Source organism: Mytilus trossulus, chromosome 1, assembly GCF_036588685.1.
Source record: "Mytilus trossulus isolate FHL-02 chromosome 1, PNRI_Mtr1.1.1.hap1, whole genome shotgun sequence".
In the NCBI taxonomy this organism is placed as follows: Eukaryota; Metazoa; Mollusca; class Bivalvia; order Mytilida; family Mytilidae; genus Mytilus; species Mytilus trossulus.
Genome location: NC_086373.1, coordinates 111,431,744 through 111,449,278, shown reverse-complemented (window position 1 = coordinate 111,449,278; position 17,535 = coordinate 111,431,744). Strand labels below are relative to the sequence as shown.

At 30.6% G+C, this 17,535-nt stretch overlaps 1 protein-coding gene across 4 annotated transcripts in view; it reads left to right on the top strand.

Annotated features, from left to right (window-relative positions):
- The window catches only part of LOC134697678 (E3 ubiquitin-protein ligase HECTD3-like), a 66,593-nt gene that overhangs the window by 5,337 nt on the left and 43,721 nt on the right, over nt 1-17,535 (top strand). For 2 of the 4 annotated variants that reach the window (XM_063559977.1, XM_063559982.1), the window contains exons 2-9: nt 2,991-3,130; nt 3,806-4,037; nt 4,397-4,515; nt 5,440-5,553; nt 6,153-6,241; nt 7,082-7,247; nt 7,804-7,885; nt 8,133-8,209. In XM_063559977.1, coding sequence (XP_063416047.1) covers nt 2,991-3,130; nt 3,806-4,037; nt 4,397-4,515; nt 5,440-5,553; nt 6,153-6,241; nt 7,082-7,247; nt 7,804-7,885; nt 8,133-8,209 — 1,019 coding nt within the window. Of the gene's footprint in view, nt 1-2,990; nt 3,131-3,805; nt 4,038-4,396; nt 4,516-5,439; nt 5,554-6,152; nt 6,254-7,081; nt 7,248-7,803; nt 7,886-8,132; nt 8,210-17,535 lie in introns of all 4 variants that reach the window. The other 2 variants (XM_063559964.1, XM_063559971.1) reach the window with 1 other exon arrangement.

Sequence of the window (17,535 nt, the reverse complement as noted above, 5' to 3'; positions counted from 1 at the left end):
AATATATTAAATATCGCAACAAATGCTTGTTTTTCCCGAACTGGGTTAAAAGTGGATTGGTTTATATAAACGACATTTGGACAGTAAAGGAAATTTATCAGAAAGCTTTATCTTAAAAAAGTTAATTAATAAAACAAACTGGATTGCTGAGTTTAAGATGTTAAAATCCTGTATCCCAAAAGAATGGATGCAAGTTTTAAAAAAAGAAAACTCCGTTAAGACATGTAAGAGTAAAATCAATATATGTAAGGTTAAATTAAGATGGCAAAATAAACAAATTGAAACAAAAGATAAAAATAATAAAATACTCTATAAAACTTTAGTAGATAAAAAATATACAAAGCCAATCGGTATCAACATTTGGACAAGATATTTAAAATTAGAATACGTACCACAGATGCCATTTGTATATGATTTTATATTTAAAATTTTATAGGAAAATAAGTTAAAAATTTTCAGATGGAAACTGCTTCAATATATTATTCATACAAAGCAGCTACTATTAAAGTGGAAAAGATCTGAAAACGATAAATGCAACTTTTGTAAAACAAAAGAAGAAGATTATTTGCATTTCTTTATTACATGTTCATTTTTGAAAGATTTTTGGGAGAAAGTACATTATCTTCTAGCAAAAATTAATTTTCAAAACAAGATATTGGCAAAACATATAGTATTTGGATACAAAATATCAGATCAAGGATATAACGGTTTAAATTATTTCTTGACAATTTTAGGTTTTTGTATTTACAAGTCATACTATGTGTCAGAGCAGAAACTGAAATTTTTAGATGTGTATGCTATGTTTATAAAGGAACTACGAAGGTTTATGAATGAGAACAAGACAACATCTCAAAATGTATTTTTCATAAAGTTAAAAAGATTGATATAATTGATGGAAAAAAATAATGTTTATATTTTATTATATTCTGTGTATTTTCCTGGATACTCAGAAATTATTTCACAGGGATACTTTATTGAAGCTTGGACATTGAAGTAAAGTTGTAACAAGCAATTTGATGAATAAAGAATATTTATTTGTTGTTAAAAAAAAAAAAATATCAATAGAACTTGTATACATTTTAACTAAACTTATGATGTATATTGTTCCTTTGAAACATGTAACATACGTATGTTATCACATTTCTTTGATTTTTGTCGAGCCTTCGACTTAAGTCGAAAAAGCAAGTCTAAGTGATCCTACATTCCGTCGTCCGCGGCGGCGGCGTCCACAAATATTCACTCTGTGGTTAAAGCTTTAGATAGTATCCAGAAGTAAATTTTGTAAAAATAAAATTCCATTTTTTCCACATTTTACTTTTAAATGGACTTAGTTTTTTCTGCGGGGAAACATTACATTCGATCACTCTGTGGTTAAAGTTTTAAGAATTTTAATAACTTTCTTAAACTATCCTTGGTTTGTACCAAACTTGAACAGATGCTTGTTTATGATCATAAGATAGTATCCAGAGGCAAAATTTATAAAATAATAAATCCATTTATTCCGTATTTTACCTTTAAATGGACTTAGTTTTTCTGCAGGGAAACATTACATTCACTCTGTGGTAAAAGTTTTTAAAATTTGAATAACTTTCTTAAACTATCCTGGGTTTGTAGTCTTTGTACCTAACTTGGACAGAAGCTTATTTATGATCATAAGTCAGTAAATTTTGTATAAAGATAACTCCATTTTTTCTGTATTTTACTTTTAAATTGACTTCGATTTTCTTCCAGTTAACATTACATACAGTCTGCAGTAAAAGTTTTCAACACATTTATTAGATTCATTAACTGTCCTAGATTTTTACCAAACTTGGACAGAACCTTCTTACAATCATAGGATAGTATCAAGAGGAATATTTTTATTGATTTTTTGCCTCATTTTTTGTTGAGCCTGCGATTTACAGCAAAAGTAGGCGAGACACTGGGTTCCGCGAAACCCTTACAAATTTTTTAGTCCACAATAACAAATGTATGTTATTTTCCTGTAATAACCCTATAGAGTTATATCCCTGACTGTTGAAGTGTAAATGTTACAATTAACATCATGAACGTGTGACAGTGTCAGATAACAAAATTGCAACTGTACGAAAAATTGTTTGCTTCTTTTTGGTGTATTCATGATGGGATACAAATTTACAGGTGATTGCTTGCGTCTTATTCATGTTTTTGCAAAAATGATGACAGTCAGAAAACCAGAATGAAGTTTGCCTTTGTCAGGTTGGGGACAACCCACCAAATAGGGAACTATTCCCCAAATGAGAAACAATCCCTCATTTGAGTAATCATTTTGTAGTGTTTAAACACAAATTTTTCTTAACTGAGTCTTATTTCTTAAAATGGCACATATTCATGAAAAATGCAGCTACTTTTCCAAAAGATGATTATCCTTATCTTGATTTTCTGAGAAGAGACAAGCCTATGAACATGATGAAAAATCAGAAAATTTTGCTATTTTCTAGGCTTCTAACTTTTTTAAAACCCATAATTAAATAGAAATGTAGTTCTTTGGGAGAAGTTGTTCCATTTTCTATAAATTTGTGCCATTTTACCTTCAAAGACCCATTTTAAGAAAATTTAGTTTTTAGCACTATGAAATGATTACTCAAATGAGGGATTGTTACCTTTTTTGTGAAAAATATATAAACACAAGAATGTTACAAAAATTATAAAGAAGTACATGTTAAGTACACTGTGCTGACATTTATTTACTTGTGATCAGTATACATGTACCATAAAAAAAGAGATATAAGAAACTATTTCTTAAACAGTGCACACAAAAAAGCTGTGAAATTGTAACTTTTGAAAATCTGAACATGCACTAATAACCCTATGGAGATTTTCAAAATTTGGCAGGTAATGTTGAAGGTTATTGATCAGTAAGCTGTACATGTATATATTCATGATATCTATTTGAAGTGATTTTTTCAAATTTTTGTCAGGAAAAAAAACTTGTTTGTCTTTCAGTGATTCATGTTTATTTATCTTTACAGTTTAGAGTTACATCAAATGATGAAGAAAAATTTGATACTGAAGCTTGGATACAACAGTTCAGCAGCAAAAGTTCCAATGATGAAGCACCTGTTTTAGTACCAGTTGACAAAGCATTAAAAAGGACAAATCCAATCTCCAAGTAACTATATCATTAAATAATTCAATTTCTGCTTACATGTACGTGAGATATATGGTTTGGACATGTTGGACAATGTTGGAAACTGATTTTAGTTTAATAGTACTTATTTAGAGGCAAATGTAGGCATAACCGAGAGTGGGTGGGCCAGTTAGTAACTTGATAAAAATATCTGACAAACGTGTCTGAGGCATGTAAATAAAATGCTTCTATGAGTACCAGATACATTTTTGTAGAATCATGAGAAAAAATATTCAAATATTTAACATACTATTAATATTGAATAGAGAATTTGATTCTGACAAATATTACATTAAGTACAATGCATATAAAATATACTTATATAAGTTTTACCATTAACAAACTGCAGAGTTTTAAGTTGTTTTACCACTCTTAGAAAGAGTAAAAGGTTTTGAATGGAAACAAAACAGAAGTTGACAAATACTTTATAATTTATATTTTGTAAAAAAGATGTGGTATGATTGCCAATGAGACAACTGTCCACAAGAGACCAAAATGACACAGACATTAACAATTATAGGTCACCATACAGCCTTCAACAATGAGCAAGGCCCATACCGCAGAGTCAGCTATAAAAAGCCCTGATATGATTGTTTATGTTAGTAAAGAATTCGATTTTTTTTTTGGTTATTTTAAGAATTTTTTCATGAATTATAGTTGGGAAGAAGTTGTAGAACAACACTTTGCCATTCAGCTACCTAAAAAGAAATTAGACATCATGGCCGCTGATGAAGAAGCTGTAGATAAATTAAGACAAGTACCTGCTAACTGGTCTATAGAATGTGAAGAAGCCTTAGTTCGTTTAATGTCACAACATATACCTCCAGAAAATGATCATTTAGGAAGCATTAAAAACTATGTAGAGGCTGTCGATGTCTCTTCCTGCTGTGTGAGTAAAATCCTCCCAAAAATTTCCTCCCAACTAAACACCAATGGTCAGTGCATGCTATTGTCATTTGGATCCAGTTGTTATTTTTGAAGATTTTATCCTCTAAAGGTTTTACTTAAATCATCCTGAGTTTGTGTACTTTCTAAAAAGGTAACCATTGCCTTGTCAACCAATCAAAACAATCACTAAGATTGAAAAAAGGATAAAATCAGTAAAAAGATGTACCTATACAATGTAGATATCCTATGAAATGTAAGTTTTAATTATATAAAGCAAAGCTTGGGAAATTTTTTTTTTTTAGATCTGCATTGTTTTAAAAGATCTACCATGAATGATATTTTATTAACAAATTATTACAGGATGAATCTACTGGTTCCTCTCCCCTGACTGATGGGGATCCAGACACATACTGGGAAAGTGATGGTAGTGCAGGCAGACATTGGATAGAACTCAAAATGAAGAAGGGTGCTGTGATATCGTAAGTAATAGAGTGATATTGTAAGTAATATATCTTTTAAAAATAAAGAATGGTCAGCACTTTGATATCTAACCCGAATAATTCAGTCCCTCTCCATAATCGATCTCTCCTAATTGCCAGGGCACGATTTCCAAACACAATAAAAGCTCTTCAAGAATCCTGTATTTTGATTGGTGCCCTATTGAAGATGTCACCAACAGCAATCAGCTCAATTTTATTGGAATAGGTAAATCTGGAGCTAATTCTGAATGATTGTTTGACGATTTTACACTGTCAAACATCGAGGCGTTAATGGAGAAATCATAATACAGCAGAATTTAAAGAGTGATTTATAAGGGTTATGTGATATTGTAAGTACTAAACATAAAATAAAGAAAGGTCATCAGCACTAAGATATCGTAAGTATTTTTAACATTAAACCAAAAATAGTGTTGTCTTTTTTTTTATGAGTTTTTACACATAAAATTATTATTAAGAATTAAGAGTGAAGAAATTTTACAAGTGATATGATATTGTAGTTGATAAAATCTATGTCACCAGATATTAAATTTTTAATATTAACTGATAAAAGTCTTAAGTACTTCTGGCATCCTGACAAAGAACAAATATAACTTGTAGAATGATGTCAGATAACATTTGAAATAGTAAATGCAGATTGTCATGGTATGTGACTGTGATATATATATGTAATAGACCTGTTCAGCTGTTATCTGCTCACTAGTTGGGTTGTTGTCTTTTGACATATTCCTCATTTCCATTCTCAATTTGATATCCAAATACCAACAACAATTTAGAACTATAACCACCGACCATGGCTTCCTCAAATACCAAAATGGTATATATGTCATAAAAGGAATAAATTAATAACATTGTCTACATTATATTTAACTGCCTAAAGTTATATTATATTATGTTGTATTACAGAGAATTGAAGGTGACCTTAGATGGCTCTGATGACAACTATCTTCCACGGAAGCTTGTTGTGGAAGGCGGAGAACCTAATAATTTTACTGTGTTGAATACTGTTAATATAACCTGGTATGTTCAGGTTTTTATAGGCCATTTACAGGACATATTATGGGACATTGAGAATTTATTGAACCATTTTTCCATGAATTCTCTGATTGGCAATCAAACGACATTTAAAAAAAAAAAATTCATAGATTACCAATGGTTTTTCAAACAAGAGGTTGTTTCTCAGATACAATCTCGTCAATACATACAATAGGCAAAATGCCTGAAATCAGTTATTATCTATTTCAAACAAGTAGCATGAAAAATAGGTGAAAGAAGAAAAACACAAAATAGCAATAAATAGGTTTATATAGCAGAAAGGGCATAAATATTTATATAAACTTCAATTAAAAGTAGAAGCTTTAAATAATCAATATTTTGTGAGATTCCTTAGCTTATTCTCAGATTTTATGTGTTGCCCTTGACCCCATTTTCATGGATCAGTGAATGTATAATAAAGTATTGGCTTTTGTCTCAACGTCAAGTGATGCTTTGTTAATGGGGCTTGCTCACTATAAAATATTAAATTATCTCAAGAAAAGATGGGTAGGTTAAACTTTTTTGCTTATGTTTTATTGTTTTTTGCAATATAAATAAAATGAGATGTTTAATTACTTTTGTAGGGAAATTTCTGATGTGGAGGACATACCATTGTTAGAGAATTCGACAGAACATTATCCTTATATCATGATCAGAATCAAAGAATGCAAATGTGAGTATACTTGTAAGTAAATCTTCTAACAAAGGGATAGTTCTACACGTCAAGTTTCTTATATTAAAATTGATGATTCCTTGATTATGATGGATCAGTTTTGTATTTAGTAGTAAAAAGGATATTCATTAGAATATCTGACTGGAAATTCAGTGGTGAAATACTTGTTTTCATAATGCATTGATACTTTAAACATGATGATTTTTTTTTATAGAAAAAATCCTATGCGAATCAAGTATGTAAAAAATAGTTTTTATGGAGGAAAGGGTTAAAGTTTTTTATTCCTAGATTACAAAATTTGATGACTAAAGAGACTGCAAATTTTACATAGAGAACTAGATAAAATTAAGTATGGAAATCGGGAATGTCAAAGAAACAACAACCCGACAAACAAGCAGACAACAGACGTAGGCCACCAATGGGTCTACAAGGCAGAGAGAAATTCCATCATCCTGAAATGGTCCTCAGCTAGCCCCTAAATATATTTGTGTACTAGTTCAGTGAATATGGATGTCACACTAAACTCCAAAACATGTACATGAACTTAAATTAAGAAGACTATCAAATGCCAGAGACTCTGGATTTGGTTCAGGCGCAAACATGTGACAGGGTTAAACATGTTTTGTGAGATCTAGGTGACACATTAGGAGAAATATGTTCTACACTTTAACCTGTAAAACAATATTTATTCACTCAAGATAGTAAACAGTTTTCAAATTTAAAAATGCCTTGTAAATCTTGAATTTTAAAGTTTGATGTACTGACTGAGTATTATAGTAAAAAAGGATAGTATGGTAGAATCTTTATGATGATATTAATGTTATCAATAATGTTTTCTAGCTGGTGGTATAGATACTCGTATTAGAGAGATAAAGATCACAGCATCAGAAGGGAGATACATGGGATTTGATATGGACGTATTCAAGAAGGATAACTTAGTCAGATTTCCCAAGTTAGAATCATACACTTCAGAACAGTTATATAGGAGATCTATTTTAATTCAAAGGTACAAATCTGTATGCTATTTTACATATTAGTAATGTGTTATATCAGCAAGTTTTTTTTAACAACCTTGACTACCCATGAGGTTCTTGCACTGTTATAAGTATTATATGTAGAATATGTATATGGGTCAATATCCTGAATTGATTTTCCATAGGCGGAAATGATTACGCTTTTTCCTCTAGCTCAGTCCATATCGTAACTTGGATATGTATGATGGCTAGTTTTGAAGCTGAGATATTTTACATGGAGTTAAATTTTCGGGGTTCGAAGCAAGATTAATTATTTCATAAATTAGCATACTCCCAAAATCCTTTCATGATATGGCTCCTCCTGCAAGGTTGATTGTTGTTACCATGTGTGATATTGAGAAGTCGTGTCATAAAAGCCTGTTTGACATTGACTGATACAGCACAATTGTCAATCATTGTAATAATCATCCACTTGACTTGTTTTTCTTCATATAGAAGAAAATAAAGAGGATTTTGGCAGATCAAAACAAACATTTCATTTGATATACAGCTAAATGTTTTAAATTATTTTTGTTTATCTATTTACAGATTTATATCTATATTGGATAATGTACTTAAATATTTAGTTCCGTCCTGGAAATACTCAGTTGGTTCATACAGCTCATTAGAGGTAATTACTAAGTCTTATTATGAAATTAAAAAAAATAGTCATAACACAATTGGTACAAATTCATATTTTAAGAGATATCACACAACATTAGGTCCTGACAGCCTGTTTATTCTTATGATGTTTTTACTACCTAGATAAAATCTTGATTTATCTTATTATGTTTTATAACCTAGAAAGAAAGCTTGCTATTTCTTCATGATGTTTTTATTATCTCGAAAAATAATTTCAATTAATATAATTTTTTCAGTTTATACGCCAGCTTTTGCCTTTATCAAAGAAAAGAATGCATTTAATAGAAACATTTGTCAAAGAATCGGCTACAGAGTAAGTACTAAGATGTTAGATGTTTATAACTGTTACTCAGGTAGTACATTGATATCTATTATTAGTCCCCAATCGATGAGGTTGTAGGGAACTTTAGTTTTGCTGTCTGTCTCCATCCATCAGTCTGGCAAATTAGTTTTCTAAACTTATTTTCTTCATGCTTGAAGATATTGGTTTGATATTTGGTGTATTGTTACATTATGACAAGTTACAGATCAAGTTCAATTTTTTTAGGACAGATAATTTTGTGACTATTTATGGCCCTTGGACTTAAAAAGATCACTCAAATGTGTCAAATATTCAGATGCTGTTTGTCTGCTCGTCCATCCATCAGTGCAGCAAATCAGTTTTCCACACTATTTTTGTGCTTGGAGATATTGAATTGATATTTGTTGTATTGTATTATCATGACAAGTTACAGACCAAGTTCTAATTTTGTTTAGGTCTGATAATTTTGTGACTAGTTATGGCCCTTGGATTTAAAAGATCACTCAAATGTGTCAAATATTCAGTTTTTCAAATAATTTTTTTGTCATGATGAAAGATTCTGATTAAATAACTGGTACATTATTTTATCATGGCAAGTTACAAATCAAGTTCCAATTTTGTTCAGATCTGATAAATTTGTGCACAGTTATGTTCTTTGGACTTAGAAATTCATGGAAATAATCAGTTTCCCACACTATATGTCATGCTTGAAGATATTGACTTTATATTTGTTATATTTTGTATCAGCCACCATGATAATTATATCTATATCAGCATGGTTGCAAAGACTTTATCACACCTTTCATCTGTATGAGGTCATGCCATCGATTGCAGTCACTGTTGCAAAGGCTTTTATCTAACTTCTCAACATGCAGACTTTTTTTACGTTCAGGTATTTCACATCCAATTTTTTATGGAAACATTCTTTATAAAGCACAAAGGTGTCAGTATTAACCTCAGAAACTTACAAAACCTTTAAATAGACTGATTAAGAAGGAATATAATTACGATACTGTTGTCAAGTCATTAAAGATTGCATATTTTGGCGTTAATATTGAGTCACTGATAAGGTCTTTGCGTCGGAACTAAAGACATTTATTCTAAAAACAGTTGTTGGCATGACACGGGTTATGTTCTTCTCATATATGTTATGATGGTATGATACTAAACCCCTAATGGGAAGGATTGTGCCTGATGTTCATATGATGAAATCATAATCTTTCAGTCAGTTTAATTGAAGTCTGGAGCTGGCATGTCAGTTAACTGCTAGTAGTCTGTTGTTATTTATGTATTATTGTCATTTTGTTTATTTTCTTTGGTTACATCTTCTGACATCAGACTCGGACTTCTCTTGAACTGAATTTTAATGTGCGTATTGATATGCGTTTATTTTTCTACATTAGTTAGAGGTATAGGGGGAGGGTTGAGATCTCACAAACATGTTTAACCCCACCACATTTTTGCGCCTGTCCCAAGTCAGAAGCCTCTGGCCTTTGTTAGTCTTGTATTATTTTAATTTTAGTTTCTTGTGTACAATTTGGAAATTAGTATGGCGTTCATTATCACTGAACTAGTATATATTTGTTTAGGGGCCAGCTGAAGGACGCCTCCGGGTGCGGGAATTTCTCGCTACATTGAAGACCTGTTGGTGACCTTCTGCTGTTGTTTTTTTATTTGGTTGGGTTGTTGTCTCTTTGACACATTCCCCATTTCCATTCTCAATTTTATTCTTATCTGTATGACCTCATGTAAAGCCTATAGTATAGTCTGTATGATGACATTTTAGACTTCCTTCTATGTATGACATCATGTCACATAAAAAACATCTACTTGATGTATATATAATAATGAGTATATGATATGGCTTTTTCAATATCATACACTGTATCAACCCTCAACCAATATAATTCTTGAGCAGAACTCCTTGGGATTATATTGGTGTGTCAGATTAGTACATGTATATACTGATGTGATATTGAATAAAAAACATATGAAATTCTCTATGAATATTATATATACAGTAACATTAAGTATGTCATTTTGGTATGGTGGATCAATGTTGAGATCTTCTGTAAAATATAACTTTTAATTAGCTAACTGTCGATCAGATTCTACTGTAAAAAATTAGTTGTCATTTGATAATGATAACTTGTATTTTGTATTGACATAAGTTTAGCATGATTGAGTCCAGCTGGTCTACTTAGCATGCTTAGGAATGACTGTTTTTGGGGAAAGACTGCTTTAAGTCGTTAATTCCCTATGTGGTTGGCCAGAGTGCCAAGCCCTCACATCAATCATTTTGGTTTTATAGTGTAGAACCCCCCCCCCCCCCCCCCCCACAAATCTTACTTTCCCTTCTGTATCTCGTGAAATTATTGTTTCTTTACCTCTCCCTCACACTGTTTACCTTTCTTTTACAATCCGGAAAAATCAGTATGACGAGATATTCTAAATATATCCAACCTACATTGCAGTGATGTCATAGTTGGAATGCCACACTATGAAGAAGCAAGGATATCCTTTACTGATTATTAAAATCATTCTCAAAATTTGTGTACTAATTAAAAATTGGTATTTGTTTGATTTAAACATAATTATGTTTGCTGCAGATGATTCAAAGCTTTAATGTGTAGGTCATGCAACTTGCAAATTTCGCGGTAAACAAATAGGGATACATGAGATTGGCGAGAGAAACAACAGTTTTCATTCTTTGTGTAAATGTCTGTGTTGAGAATCTTTCTCCAATACAGGAGCACATCAATTGATGAGTAATTATCCACTAAAATAAAAGTTAATATATCTGAACACTTGAAATGTAACATTTAGTATATGATGAGTAGTTTTCCATTTAAACAAAATGGTGTGTACCAACATAACCATTGTATTGGTAAAAAAAATATAAACAAATAAAATTGATGCATTTTGTAGTTTAAAACTATTTATTAATGAAATTTACAAATATATCAAAATGTAGAATCTGGAAACAAGCTTCACACAGCTTATATCAATCATATTGGTTTTTATAAGTACATGTTTCCCTGTGATGAGAGTTGTAACTGAGAACTTTATCAATGGAAATTTAAAACTTCAGAATAGATTTTTCAGTCTTCACTTTCTTGAGAAAAAATTAAAAATCTTAGAGTACTGTCACAAAAAATGGAGAATAGCCCTAGTCTGCAGTTCAATGGTACACAACTAAAATTTCCAAAAATATTGTAGTAGTTGTTAAATGATAGAATTCAGTTGAATTTTAGATAACTATAAACTTTCAACTTTTATCAAATGTTTTGATTGAGAAGGTGCAGATCTCTTCCATTGGTCAAAATTGACCTCATGATATATTCTTTACTAAGGAAATGAAATTACATTAAACAACAACGGATTGCAATATTGTCAAACTTTCTACATGTTCGTTTGTTTATTCTTTGTATGTATCTTTCTATCAAAAGATTACCCCCCCCCAATTTTTTTTTTTTTTAAAACAGTGTGGCCATCTTTCCCATCAGAGCTCTTCAGCTCTTTGATTTCTGTCTATAAAGACATAACATAAAACATTGTGGTACTTATAGATTATCGTTGATTATCTCAACGAGATTGATTTTCTCACTTGAGCTGGAACAGCGAAAGTGAGAAAAGCAATCGAGTTGAGATGACCAATGATAATCTGTTTATCGCTATTTTACCTGTGACGACCTTGTCAATTTCAATGTCAATTTCGTTAGCAACGCCACGTGGCTCCTTAGTTTCTAGCAATAATTTTTCCATATCAAGCGAGAAGCATGATATGAAAATTATCACAAAAAAAGATCAAAGGAAAAATGCACAAAATAGCGATAAACACTGAATATTCCATTTTATTGAAGATGATGTGTGAATAAAACAAAGGTACATCATAGGTAAAAATATACAAAATAGTGGTACATCAATCAATATTGTGTTATACTCTTAATCACTTTAAAAACAAACAAATATGTAACAAATAAAAACAAAAAGGCATACTTACAAAGTACATTATCAAAAATCAAAGACATGAATACAATAATTTACCATAACACAATGAAACAATGTATAAGACAATAAACAACATCAGTATCCAGAATCTATACTTCAAGACCATCATGTATGATGTTAGAGAATATTTATCATCTAGGTCTTGGTACCTTTAAATGAACTTTTTCAGAAAAAGGATGAGACGTTCATCGACCCTTGGTTCATCAACTTTCTGCTCAGACAATGATGGCATTGTACAAAAGTCTGTATAGCAGCTACAAGCTCTTCAATTCTAAATAAGTTGAGAACTATTTATGCAGGTGAAGTTGGTATATTGAACAGATATATCATGTTATGGAGGGGTATTTGCGAAAAATACAAGTTGAGGGACTTAAATTTCCCGAGCCGCTAGGCAAGGGAAATTTTGTCCCAAGACTTGTATTTTTTGCAAATACCCCTCCATAACATGATATATCTGTTTAATTACACCGAATAAATTTTGATTTAAACTCTCTGTACTAGGAAAAGGAAATATTTATTTGAGGACAAGTACTATCATAAAATATACCGCGGGAACTATACATGTACTTATACAAGTCTTTATGTAACGTCATATCCGAAAAAAATTGGCGGGAAGATGCTCACGAGGGTAAAAAAGGAATATCCAAAATGGCAAATACCATGGTATTTGAGGCATATTCACCGGCAGTGGTGAAATACAGTCATATTCGTTTGAAATGAGAAAAAATGTTAGAATATGCGAAAAATACACTGGCTATCAGCCAATCAAAAGCTGGCATTCTTATATAAGGTGTAATTATGCTACAAACATGACAAAGGTGGGGGAAATTGATAATTTCAAAATTAAAATCGTCTTGTTTGTCATTAATTCATCAACCCACTTTGGTTCAGCCATGCTGGATCTTTATGATCATTTTGGAGAATAATTCTAAGTTTTTTTTTTGTTTTTTTTTTGAAGGTATAAATATTTTATTGAAATCTTTACATTTGTTAGTTTAAAACATCGATTACCGGTACTTTATCCCGGCCTCGTTAACATTAGTAATGATATTTATATATAAAGGAGTTAGTGGTTGTTAGTAATATTCACCAAATATATATATATAATGTACCAGTATAAATACATGTAAGTTAGATGCTAACAAATATAAAGATTGTTCAATATAAATGTCTTATAAAACAAACAAAAAATAAACAGTTCTTCATAAATGACATATTATTTAGTTTTAGATTTTAAGGAATCAAACAAAGATTATAAATCCATAGTAGTTTCATTTCTTTTTTCTCTTTCTCCTCTCTTCCCTCCCTTTTCTAAAGCAATAAATGTTTAAATGATTTTATTAAATTTTAACTCCTCCCTCACAAGAAAAAAAATATAAATAAAAAAAAATAAAAAAAAATAGCTAAGATAAGCTTTAAAACACACTGAACGTAATTAAGAAAAAGAAAAGCAAAAAAAATCCAAAAAAAAACGAAAATGGCCCTTATAGGCCCTAGTCCTTTATGAATATATAAATAAATATCAGGAAATAACAATGTAAAGAGGTAAATAGAAAAAAGAAATGAGAACCACTTGCATTCACTTTCACTTTCTCTCAGTCTCTCATACACACATACAATTCTTACTTACATACACACATACATTACTTAATTATGTACATAATTATTGTTCACAATTACATCAAAGAATAACCAAAATCTAATCAAAAAATTTGCTCACAGATTAATATCATACTCTATGGTGGAAATATATATTGTAATGGGATGGCTGGGGATATTGGGGATGAATTCCACTATATTTTTAATTGTTCGAAATTTAATCATGATAGAGAAAAAAATTTGAAACCATATTATCTAAATAGACCAAACGTATTGAAATTTCATGATTTGATGAATACTAGAAACATCAGTATGTTGAATCATTTGTGCAAATTTATCAAACTGATTAATAAACAGCTGGACTCTTAGGGGAAACATTGTTAAATGTATTTTTTTTATATAATATTGTATACATGCATAATGTGTTTTTTTATATTACATGTAGCTGGAAATATTTTTCCAGTTGTAGATCATACATTTGTATTAATTCTGACTTCATGTTATATTATAAATGTTTATAATATCTCTGTACCATGGATTTTGGTTTATGAGAATAAAGATATATATATAAACGGGATCCAAAATTTTTCATATACATCAACATTATTATTTTTCTTTGCAATATAATATTCATATGACTGATATTGTTTTATTCTATTTTTAAAACCAAAAATATTAGGAGTTAGTTTCTTAAACTTACATTTATAAATATAATTTTTTGCTACTATAAATAAAAGATTCATGAATAAGCTTTCTGAATAGAAACCAAGGAATATCTGCTTTTTACTGATGGCAAAATCCCTGCTATACAATCTTATTTGCTGTAATAATGATGACCAAAATTGATATGTTATTGAACAATCATAGAAAAAATGTACAATAGTTTCGTCATCAAGTTTACAAAAAGTACATGAACTAGAATCTTTCTTCTTTATCTTGTACACAAAAGAGTTTGTAGGAATTATTTGGTGCAGTATTTTGTATTGGAAGCTTTTTAAGTAGATATCTTTGCAAGACTTCCTTAGTAGCATAAAGCATTTTTGTCAATTTTCAATTTCTGAGTCTAACAACTGCTCCCATTTCTGAAATTTTTCAATGGGAGGTTGAAATATATGATAGATAAGACTCTTATACACAAATTTTGGTTTCTTATTATTAATAATCTGAGTACAAAAAGCATCAGAGATTTTGACATTTTCAATCTGTTGAGAATCACAATATTCTTTTATGTGATCTTTAATAAATTTTGGAATATTGGAGATTAGACTGTAATATTTCAGAAAATTATTTGTAAGAATCTTATGTCTAATCTTTTCAAATGTAAAGAATTCTTTGTTTTGACCATTTACAAGGTCTTTTATATACTGTACACCAAAGTTCTTCCATTGCATATAAATAGTGTAATCTGAAAGTGGCACAAAATTTATAATATCTAGCGATAATATATCATTTGTACAAGCCGTAGTATCAGGCTTTGCAGTATGTAAGCAAAATAAAACATCTTTCCAAAAAGGATTCTTAACATAGCCATGAATTTCTAGTAGTTTTTATACGACCGCAAATTTTGAAAAAATTTTCGTCGTATATTGCTATCACGTTGGCGTCGTCGTCGTCGTCGTCGTCGTCGTCCGAATACTTTTAGTTTTCGCACTCTAACTTTAGTAAAAGTGAATAGAAATCTATGAAATTTTAACACAAGGTTTATGACCATAAAAGGAAGGCTGGTATTGATTTTGGTAGTTTTGGTCCCAACATTTTAGGAATTAGGGGCCAAAAAGGGCCCAAATAAGCATTTTCTTGGTTTTCGCACTATAACTTTAGTTTAAGTTAATAGAAATCTATGAAATTTTGACACAATGTTTATGACCACAAAAGAAAGGTTGGGATTGATTTTGGGAGTTTTGGTTTCAACAGTTTAGGAATTAGGGGCCAAAAAAGGGCCCAAATAAGCATTATTCTTGGTTTTCGCACAATAACTTTAGTTAAAGTAAATAGAAATCAATGAAATTTAAACACAATGTTTATGACCACAAAAGAAAGGTTGGTATTGATTTTGGGAGTTTCGGTCCCAACAGTTTAGGAATTAGGGGCCAAAAAGGGACCCAAATAAGCATTTTTCTTGGTTTTCGCACCATAGCGTTAGTATAAGTAAATAGAAATCTATGAAATTTAAACACAAGGTTTATGACTATAAAAGGAAGGTTGGTATTGATTTTGGGAGTTTTGGTCCCACCAGTTAAGGAAAAAGGGGCCCAAAGGGTCCAAAATTAAACTTTGTTTGATTTCATCAAAATTGAATAATTGGGGTTCTTTAATATGCCGAATCTAACTGTGTATGTAGATTCTTAATTTTTGGTCCCGTTTTCAAATTGGTCTACATTAAGGTCCAAAGGGTCCAAAATTAAACTTAGTTTGATTTTAACAAAAATTGAAACCTTGGGGTTCTTTGATATGCTGAATCTAAAAATGTACTTAGATTTTTAATTATTGGCCCAGTTTTCAAGTTGGCCCAAATCGAGGTCCAAAATTAAACATTGTTTGATTTCATCAAAAATTGAATAATTGGGGTTCTTTGATATGCCAAATCTAACTGTGTATGTAGATTCTTAATTTTTGGTCCAGTTTTAAAATTAGTCAAAATTAAAGTGCAAAGGGTCCAAAATTAAACTAAGTTTGATTTTAACAAAAAATAAATTCTTGGGCCTCTTTGATATGCTGAATCTAAACATGTACTTAGATTTTTGATTATGGGCCCAGTTTTCAAGTTGGTCCAAATCAGGAACTAAAATTATTATATTAAGTATTGTGCAATAGCAAGTCTTTTCAATTGCACAGTATTGTGCAATGGCAAGAAATATCTAATTTCACAATATTGTGAAATAGCAATTTTTTTTTTAATTAAGAGTTATCTTTCTTTGTCCAGTATAGTAAGCAAGAAATATCTGCAAAATTTTTTTTTAATTGGAGTTATCTTTCTTTGTCCAGAATCAACTTAAATCTTTGTTATATACCATATACAATGTATATTCACTTTTTACTACCAACTGATACATTTAAATAATCTTTACCATTCAGTGATAACAAGCAGTTTTTTTACATCTTAATATTTTATGATGTATTTAAATGAGTAGTAATTGTTGCAAACTCCATTAGAATATTTTAATTGAAATTAGTTTTGGAATAAGGGAAAGGGGGATGTGATTAAAAAATTGGGTTCAATTTTTCTCATTTGAAAGTTCATGAATAAAAAGAAAATTTTTTCAAACATTTTTTTGAGAGGATTAATATTCAACAGCATAGTGAATTGCTCTAAGAGAAAACAAAAATTTTAAGTTCATTTGAATACATTCATTCTGTGTCAGAAACCTACCCGTCCCTAGGATTTTCATGGCATTCCATGGAATTTCCATGGCAAAATTGTTGCCATGAAAAGGATGGAGTATTGAAACGAGCTTTTTCATGGATTTCATGAATTCCATGGCATCGAAAAAAAGAGTGACAGGGATTGTATACTCAGTATTTCCATCGTTGCCATGAAATCATAAAAGGATGGAAATCATGGCATCGATGGCAAATTGCCATGATTTCCATGGAAAGTATGGCATCGATGGCAGGTTGACATGGCCTCTATGAAAAGTATGGCATTCATGGCAGGTTGCCATGAAAATGATGGCAACAAATACAGATTGCCATGGAAAGTATGGCATCCATGGCATTTCCTTGGTATT